A 9956-nucleotide genomic window follows, 5' to 3' on the forward strand; every position below is an offset into this window, starting at 1 on the left:
GTCCAGTGTAGGATGTAATGCTGAAGATCTGGAGACAACCCCCCGTGCCCACCAGTAGGGATCTGATAAAAGAAATTAGGATTGTTGGTAGCATGGAGTTACGGATGAAACAGGTCTCTGGGCAGACACAGGAAGATGGTCATGTTACATCATGAGGCTAAAAGGAAAAAGAGCAAGTGTACAAAAAGACCTATCTATTAGTCTTTATAAAAACTACAACAGTTGTGTATACATACATATATACACATGTAACACATACATGGATGCTTGTATATTTAAAAAGATCCTGAAGAATGCCTACCTGACTGCTAATGGTAGCCACCTCTGTGGGAAGGGGATGGTAGATTTTCATATTTTTACTCTAAATTTTCATAATTGTGTACAAATTTAATTTTTTATTAACAAAATCAGGCAGTAAGAGGCCTGCTTTTGTATTTGGTGGGCTCTTTGCTCATGCACTCTTATTTTTCATTCCTTTTGTTTCTGACATGTCCTTTCAGAGGGACAGATTGTGACATGAACGTCTCATTATCACCTGCCTACTTCCTGCAACTTCCTTACGTGCGCTTCCGACACTCACCACCTTCCTGAGATGGGTGTCTCTGGCTGAAGCTGTACCTTTCCTCATGTTTGTCTCCTGATACTTTGGGAGGTCCTGGGGTTTCTCAGGGGGCTGTCTGGAACACCATTTCCCGGCAATGGGAAGAGATTTTCAGTCACTTATGTTCAGGGAAAACTGTGTTCCTTGTATGACCTCCTGGGGTTCATCATTCACACCAGCACACGGGAGGCTGCACGGGAGTAAAGAAACCTGCTCAGCCCTGTTAATGCAGCATCTCCTAAATTTTTCTCTGGCCATGAAACGGATTTTCCAGTGACACCTGTTGCCACCTTCCTCATCTGTGCTCCACCTGGACTTTGGGAAGCACCACCCTTGCCCTGGCTCCCATCTGCACTGTCTCCTAAATCTTTGTAGCCCTGGGATTCCCCTACTGGTTCTGTGCCCACTGGAGCCTGCAGTTAGCTTCTCAGTCAGCCTAGCCTCTTCTCCTACCTCAACCCTTCAGGCAGAGACCCTGCTGCCTCTGAGGTTTGGCATTAACTTCAGGGGTCGCAGACGGAGGAGCTTGGCCAGATCTAGTCCACAGTGACCCTCGATGTGGCTCACCCAGTGTTTGCAAACACAATTTGAGTCAATATTGAGATACTGGAAGATATTTAAAAATCTAGGTTACTTATTTCATAATCCATGCATCTCTAAAAATGGGTAAAGGAAACTTTGGCAGGGAGGGAGAGCCTCCAGAAAATGGAGAGCCTCTTTCCCTGTGGAAGTCAAGAATAGTCCTCCATATTTAAAATGTAACAAAGGGAGCTGCTGTGGAGCCTTCTTGTTCTACTCATTTATGCGAGTGGTGAGGGACCTGTTGTTTCTCACCTAGAAAGTTCTTTATAAGAGCTTTCTAGTGGGTCTCTCAGCCTCCCAGTTTCTCCACCCCACAGTCTCTCCTCTGTGTGCTGTAGCTGTGTTTCTAAAACACAGACCTCATTTGGTGGTGCAGACCCGACGGCTCCTCTCTCAAGGGTCCAGTTCACAGCAGAGCATGTCCACAGCCCAGACCTGTCCATCTGCTCAGCCTCCCTGGCCAGGGAAGTCAACACCCCTGTTAAGTCAGTGAACTTGCGGGGGCCCCTGCGCCTTTGCAGCTGCAGTTCTCTGCCAGATGGCCCTCCTCCTTGTCCATCCTAACTACTTGCGTCCCCTCCTCTGAGACCTGTCAACCTTCTCCCATAGAATTACTTTCCCGGCTCTCTGCCTCTGCAGCCCTTTGCTTTATGGCAGTTCTCCCACGGAATGGTGGTTCCCTACATAGCCCTCTCTCACTAGATTAAGAACAACTAATTCCCCTTAATCTTATTTTTTTCCCCTCAGCCCCTTGATAGAGACATATTGCTGTAGGTACTGTGCAAATATTTGTGGCATGGCGATTTAATCTTCCATTTCTAGCTTTTATGACATTATTGCTTTGTGGTAGCTTCTATTTTCATGATAGGATGGGTAAATTTGGGGGGAGTGAATTGTAAATACAGATTCTTAATTCTTCCTCCTTGTAATTTTTTTCTTAAATTAAATGTGCTTTTTGTTGCTCTACCTTTGGGGTTAGACCTCACATTGGGAGCATGAGGCAACAGAATATCAAAAGACGTTAGCCAAAATGTTTAATTTAAGTATCAGCCATGAAACCTACCACCTGGTGGATAAGGGGGGCGTGGAATTCAGACTCCAAGTTTATTCCAGATGGTTGGTCCCGTTTTTTGCCTTTCTTCTGCCAGAAGGTATGCACTTGACTCCCATTAACTTGAACAGGAATTATGGATGTGCCTTCAAGGGACTTCTCATGCTGCTTTTATTTGCTGTTTAACTTTAATGGATCCCATTTGTAAAGTGTAAGAATAAAATAGGATGTACTTGAGAAAAGAGAGAGAGAGGGTTATTACATATTGTGCTTTTTTAAAATTCTGGAGTATCCTGTCAGCTCTTCTTCAATTTGTCTCCTTTGGTTGCCGGTGGAAAATAATTTTGGCTGCTTATTTTCCAAATCAGAGGCTGAAATCAAATATTAACCTATCCTGGATAAAAGTTCACTCATCATTCATTTTTGAGAGTCTATGTATGCCTTATGCAAGGTGCTAGGCATAAGAAAAACAAATTTATTGTATTGAACAGGTATTCATATGGCATTTAATGTGTTCCACACACTGTTTTAAATTGTGTCAGTTATCTTTTACTGTATCATAGAACATCCCCAAACTTAATGACTTAACCACTCTTTTCTTTGCTCATAAATCTTTGGGTGGGAAGTTGGGCTGAGCTCAGCTAGGTGGTTCTTCTGCTGGTCTCAGGATCCCTCATTCAACTGAAGTCATCTGGTGATTCATTTGGAGCTGGATGGTCTAAAATGGTTTCACATGTCTGGCAGTTGGTGCTGGTGTTGGCTGGGACACTTATCTCCAGCACACCAGCTCAGACTTGCTTAAGTGGCAGCAATATTTTAAGAGAACAAAAAGGGAAACTGTAAGGCCCCTCGAGGCCTAGGCTTAGAAGTTACAGTCACTTCTCTTCCAATCTCTTGGCCAAAGCAAGTCATAAGCCCATCCCAGATGGGAAAAGTAGAGAACTAGATTCTACCTCTATTTTAAAATTTTTAAATGGGCCACAAAAATTCTCTATAAATACTGACTTATTTAATTCTCACAACACCTTCAGGTAGGTCGAAGTAAGTTCTGTTATTATTCCCACTGTTTAGATGAGGAAGGTGAGCCATAGCAGTAACTTGCTCAAGGTCACACAGCTTGGGACAATACAGGGTGTCATAAGTCCTTCGAAAGTTGCTGCTCATTATTTTTGTCTCATAGCCGCTATTGGGACCAACTTATTATTTCTCTGCAGCTTTGCAGAGAAAGGATCATTCACATTTGCTGTGTGGCTGCCACGTGTTGGAAGCTTCATGTATATTGTACCACTGAGCTGTCACAACTAGTTTGAGATGAAGGCATTATTATTTCCAATATGCAGATGAGGAAACTGAGGCTTATGAAATAAAATACACGTCATATAAGATGATGCTAACCCACCATTCCATATGCAAGAGTCTGGTCTCCCTAGTAAATTATGAATGTTCTAGGGCAGATTTTTTTTTAATCTCCTGCTTGCATATAGAAAATACTTAAAACAATCTGTTGATTTGTTAATGACAACCTGTAAATTTCAGAAAAGTAGCTAAAATAATAAACACATTTTTCAGATGTCCAGTGGAGCCCCAAAATAGAAGCAAGATGAATATTCCATTCCGCATTGGCAGTGCCAAAGGAGATGATGCTTTAGAAAAAAGATTTCTTGATAAAGCTCTTGAGCTAAGTATGATCTCCTTGAAAGGACACAGGTGAGTACACCTCCAGTCCACGAACTCATCAGAGAATTGGCTTAGCTTTTCAAATGTGAAATGAAACAAATCTAGGAGGCTGCTTAGCTTGCAGTAGCAGTTATGTAACTTGATGGGCAAAACCAGCTGTCATGGGTAAGCCTTTCCAGTTGTTTATGGAACCCTTCACACAATTCCCCAACTCAGAGTATGGTGAACTACATCTTCCATGGAAGTTTGGTCAAAATGACCTTTAAAACCTCTTAAACTGCTTGTATGGCACAGAGGTTGCCAGCCCATCTCAGATGAGGCTGGTACCACTCCATTCTGGTGTTAGAATATCACTGTCACTCCAGCTGAACATCAGATGGAGTAGTTAATCTTGCATGCTCTGTGAAAAATAAATGTCCTCACACGTGAGAATAGCGGCACTGAGATGCTCATCTTGCCAGCACGTCATGTATGGCAGGCTCGTGATGGCTCGATGAGCAGAACTGCCATCTTCATCCAACTTGTCTTTTCTTCCCCCATCTTGTTTCTTTTCTTTGTCAAGAGTGAATAGTTTGCCTTCTTCCTTCTTCCTCCTTCTTCCTTTTTCCTCCTTCTTCCTCCTTCCTTCTTCTTTCTGCCTCCTTCCTTTTTCTTCTTCTTCTTTTATATAAAACAGAAGCTTTATTTTTCTTCTCAAAACACATCAGACCTGGAATTGGCCATTTCTCTAAGAAGCCGTGGTTCCTTTTATTGGGAAGTGGTGCAAAGAGACCACAATCTGAAGCATGGCTGCTCGATGTTTCTGGGTTGCTGACACGGACAACTACACTCATGGTGTTTTCATGAATGACAGTTTATTCTGTGTTGTAGCAGCGTTTGGCTATTTCTATTATTGAATTTTTTTGAAAAGCTGAAATGAAGAAATATGAACTTTTTTATATTGTTAAATATCTTGACAAAATAAAGATAAGTTGGTGGTTTGGCCAAAAAAACAACAACAAAAAAACAAATAGTTTGAATGAATCTAAGTTTAATGTCAGCCTGGTGAACCTTCACTGCGTGAGGGAGGATTTTCCAATGACCGAGATGTGGGAAGCTCTTTACCACCTGTTGGGGGTTTTCAGGTGGGAAGTTGGACATGATGGTCTTAAGCATTGCAACTCTTAGGAGCTGTTGGCTACAAAAAGAGTTGTTTTGGTACTAAATTAGATGCTTTTGTTCTTAATGGTCGAATCTTTGGTCACTCTAGGTCTGTGGGAGGCATCCGGGCCTCTCTGTATAATGCCGTCACAATCGAAGATGTTCAGAAGCTGGCCGCCTTCATGAAAAATTTTTTGGAGATGCATCAGCTATGAAAACATCCTAACCAGCATATACTCTGCCCTTGAACGACTGCAAAATTTAAGGCATCTTGGGAATGGCTACCAACAGTTAACAAATACGGTTATTTTTCTCAAATGAACATGCTTATTCTAGATTCTTTTTTCAGAGAACAGCAGCAAAACATCTACAGCTCTGCAAAACAAGGGAGACCTAATAGCCATCTTAATTCTGACTTGAACTGGAAGCATTTTTAAAATTTTCCTGTTGCTTTTCTAATGAATTCCAGCTTATTTTGTCTTTGCTATTGCTTTTTCTAGCTAGAGCTCAGTATTCAAATGCACCTGTGGACTTAATAATGCAAATTGCAATTAATTATTTCGGGAACTGTGGGAACACACAGCATGGAGGGTAGGTGAGGTTCTCTAGGTGCTGAATCTAGACAGTGGGGCAGGAGGTGCTCCCGGATTCGGCAGCTGTTGGTTAAGGTCAACGCTGATCTTTTGGTGAGCATTTAGGAGTAGCAGGTAAAAGGGCAGACTGCAGATCTTCCTCATAAAGAGATAAAGTGACTATATACGAGATTATATAGATCTGTTTTTAATACCATATACTTTATATTTCTAATAATATGGTTCTCAGTAATACCTGGAGAGACTTTTAGAATTTGTTAAATCCTTGACCCTCTGCATTGTAGCATTCCATTAGCAACAGGTGTGCTCCCTCCTTAGCCCTCCTGTCCTTTTTAAGCTGTTTCATGGACAAGATCTAGAAGTTCTTGATTCATTTTTACTCTTCTTTCCCTGGGTGGAAGAGAAGGTTGGTTGGATGGTTTGTTTTTTTTTTTTTGAATTATGCTGTTAAACTGAAAATCTCTGTTAAATGCCCTTATCTTTTGTTCACTTGACTGTTTCCTTTGTAGTGTTTGACCACAGTGATACTTTGGGTTCTAGATCTCTGATGGAAAGTATTTTTGCCTATTGTTTATCTGTTGTCGGTATTTTATGTTGAATATGTGAAGAACATTAAAGTCCTGAAACATCTCAGTCCTTGTTAATGAATTTCTCTATCTGCTTTTTAGACACATGATTCTCTTTTAAAATTTATGATGGGAAAACTTGATTCTAAAAGTAGCACTTAATTGGGGTAATTTAGTTCAACCAAAGGTGTAAGACTTGAGTCTTGTGCATTTATGTTTTAAAGATGATTCAATGCAGTATGGTAGATTTCCATTTGCTTTTGGAATGTACGTTATCAGCAAATCACCTTCCATCGCAGCTCAAGGTGTAAAGTTCTGTGAACTTTGTCCTATCAACCCCAGAAACACTCCACTAGAACAGTTCTGAGCTTTCTTCCTGTTTTGCTTGATTGCACAATGAGGACTCCACTGCTTTCTCATCCCGTCTCTGCACTGATTGGTTGGGTGCCCTGGTCGGTCTCAGCCTCCCAGGCTTTAAAAGGAGGACTGAAATAATTCCCTCACTTATCTCAGGGATGTTTAAGAGGTTTTTTTTTTTTTCGATTTTGATTTGTTTTTTAAACTTCAAGCCCATGTCATCAGAAAAAGATGTTCAAGAGTTTAAAACAAGGGCTCGATGCAGGATGTCAATAATAACCACAACCCTTAAGTTAATAGTGCTCAGGGTCAGCCTCCCCTCCTTCCTCACCCTTCACATGTGGTTGCACATCCCTGTCGTCTGTACCAGACCCGTGCTTCTGGAATCTCTACTTATTTTCATTCCCATTGCCAAGAAATAAGCTCTGTTGTGTCCTCCGGGGATTATTTCAGCAGCCTCATCTCTGCCCAGCCTCCCTCCCCACCACAGCTGGTTGGACGACATCTTCTCCTCATACTCCTCGTTGATGCATAAAAAAGCCCAGTCCTCTTAGCCCTGAAGCCAGAGCTTTGTAGCATCTGGCCTGGCCTCTTGCTCCTCTCCTGTGTCTGTGGTTCTTAGAGTGTGGCATGCATTTGCCCATGCTCCGATGTAAGCCTGGAGTTCCTGTCCCACTCAGTACGACCAGCCGTCATGATGCTGCCAGCCTCTTCCTGACCTTGTTTGTGTCTCTTGCATTGGGACAGTATTCTTTTTCCTTGTTCTCACTAGGGCGACCCTTTATCCCATCACAGCATCTCCATTTGGCTCTTAGCCGTGCTGGGGTGGCTGCGTGGCTGCGTTCCCCATAAAGCGGTGTAGAAGGAGCCGTGGTTCTCCACCTCCAGCACCTAGATCCTGCCTTGCCCATACGAGGTGCTCAATAATTGTCTGACTGAATGAAAAGTCTTAATGTGGGCCGCGTCGGTCTTCCTGAGTATTGCAAACTGACCTTGGAGTCAAGGGGGAGAGGTATCATCTTTCACATATGTGGATTTTTCTTTTTAATATTTTTAAAAGCTTACTAAACAATACAATTTCACTTTCTACTAGTAGCCAACTACAATTCCATCACTGAATGGGGAAATTTAAAATTTTGGAAGTTCCTCCAGAACCATCTTCATAAACCTGAAAGCTTTTGGAAAACAGTCAACAGCTGCCTAGAGACAAGGGGTAATCAATCACTGTTGTCTGGCCACATGGGGAGGTTCTGGAGCACAGATTGCTGGAAAATAATTATCAGAGCAAAAAACTTGACCTTTGTATGCCTCAAGAGAATGAGCTTATGCCAATCTGCTGACAACATGGAAAGGGGTAGAGGGGAGATAAGGGTGCAGGCTTTTGGGGCTGTGGGCAGTGGGGTCTCGAACCCGCTGGTCTTCCCTGAAGACTAAAGGCAAGGTAGATACACAGGTGTCTTTGGGGCCTTGCAGGGGCTGTGTGAGGGGCTGCTTCATGTTCCTTTGGGCCCTCTAAGTTGTACTTCTTGCCAAACTAAATTTGAAACTTTATTTTTCTCTTCTAAAATTCTTTACCACAGGTAATCATTCCAATGCCATCCAACTGAGAAAAAACAAATTTGTTCCCGTATTTCTTTCTGTTTACCTCCCCACACCGCTCTGTCTCCAGTAATACAATTCTGTTCTTTGTCTGCACAAGAAACAAAACTGTGTTCTGTCCCTAACTCCTCAATCCCCTGCTAGTCTCTGTTTATTGAAATACCTAATGCCGTCTCATCACGATTTAGCTGATGCTGGAAGGTAGGGCATGCTCTTAGGTGAACTATGTTAGGTAGCAAATAATTAGTCCCTCCTCCCCCCTTCAGAGCTGAGGGAGCCACTACGACCCGTAAAAATGAACAAGACTCATTGATATATTAGATGTTGTCCAGTTCTGCCAGAGGCATTACCAGGTCTGGCCTTGTATCACTCCATGATTAATGTTTGTTGTACCATGTTCTTTGGAAGGAAAATAAAATGAGGAAGAATTTTCTCACATTTGATGGGAATGAGCATAATTAAAAAGTGAAATGCTACTGAGTCTGCTAAGAAATCAATCACTTTAATTGGAATGAAGATTCCTAGCCTCTGTCAGTAATTGGGCTCCTGGTAATTTAAAATCGGAATCCATGACAGTTTGTGATAAATTGGCTCCTTTTGGGCTAAAGAAGGTAAGAAGTTCTAATTACCCCTGAATTATTCCAGAGTGGATGGAAAAAATCTTGATCAAAGAGATATTGGGAGAGAGAAAAGCTAGCAATGAGCAAAGGTTTATTGAATTCATTTTAAGAGTTAAAGAATAAAATTGTTTATTTGACGTGACAGAAATAAGAGCTTGTGGTATTCGAACTCCTAGAGATGTAAATTGTATTTTCTAAGAAAATAGGGACCTGGGTATATTAGCAGAAATTGGGTTATACAGAAAGCCCTGCTTACCTGTTAGTATGCACAAAAATATTGACAACCTTGGAGCCCACTTGGGGAAAAGTCTGGAATTTGAACTTTGAGTGTTTAAACGTGTAAGTAATCTGCACTAAGTTTAAGGAAGTGTAAAATGTGTTATTTAAGAAATAAGTTAATAGGAATATAGACAGGGCTCTGATTAATGAATCCACTGGCCCCATCTCTGTGGGTTTCCTAACCTTTGTTTCTGTGCGTGTTGCCGAAGAATACTGGAGGAATAGGTTGGATTTTAGGTTGGTGCACTGGGTTATAAATTTATTTTAAATTGTGTGTATTTTATATATTTGTATCTATTAAAACCTATAATATCTATATATTATATATAAATATAGATGTAATTTCAAACTTACAGAAAATGTGCAAGGTGGGTACAAAGAACTCTTGTATATGCTTCACCCAGATTCACCAATTATTAACATTTAGCTTCATTGGCTTTGGCATTTACTCATTATATATACATTTTTTTTGAACTGTTGACGGTAAGTTGGAGGTATTGTGCCCCTTTATATAGCATTTATTTCCCAGGAGCAAGGACATTCTCTTACATAACCACTGGACAGTTTTCTAAATCAGAAATTTAACATTGATACATTTAACTAATCTATAGTCCATATTCAAAATTTGCCATTTATCCCAGTAACATCATTTGCAGCTGTATTTTCTAAGTATCCAGGCCAAAGTCATGCATTGCACTTAGCTGTCATGTCTCTCGGTCTAAATATGAATCAGTTCTTCAGCCTCTTTATTCTTCATGTTACTGACAGTTTAATGAAAAGTATAGGCCAGTTGTGGTATAGAATGTCCCTCAATTTTGGTTTGTCCAAATTTGTTTCCTTATGATCATTTCAGGTTATGCGTTTCTGGCAGGGGTACCATAGTGGCAAGAT

The 9956-nt window shown here is 41.3% G+C and overlaps 1 protein-coding gene across 1 annotated transcript in view; it reads left to right on the top strand.

The window, feature by feature from the left end:
- The window catches only part of PSAT1 (phosphoserine aminotransferase 1), a 24472-nt gene extending 18701 nt beyond the window's left edge, over positions 1–5771 (top strand). The window contains exons 8-9 of the mRNA XM_012650661.1: positions 3804–3941; positions 5161–5771. Coding sequence (XP_012506115.1) covers positions 3804–3941; positions 5161–5266 — 244 coding nt within the window. The 3' untranslated portion in view covers positions 5267–5771. The remainder of the gene's footprint in view (positions 1–3803; positions 3942–5160) is intronic.
- Positions 5772–9956: the final 4185 nt, after the last annotated feature.

Source organism: Propithecus coquereli, unplaced genomic scaffold (genome assembly GCF_000956105.1).
Source record: "Propithecus coquereli isolate 6110/MARCELLA unplaced genomic scaffold, Pcoq_1.0 Scaffold339, whole genome shotgun sequence".
NCBI lineage: Eukaryota > Metazoa > Chordata > Mammalia > Primates > Indriidae > Propithecus > Propithecus coquereli.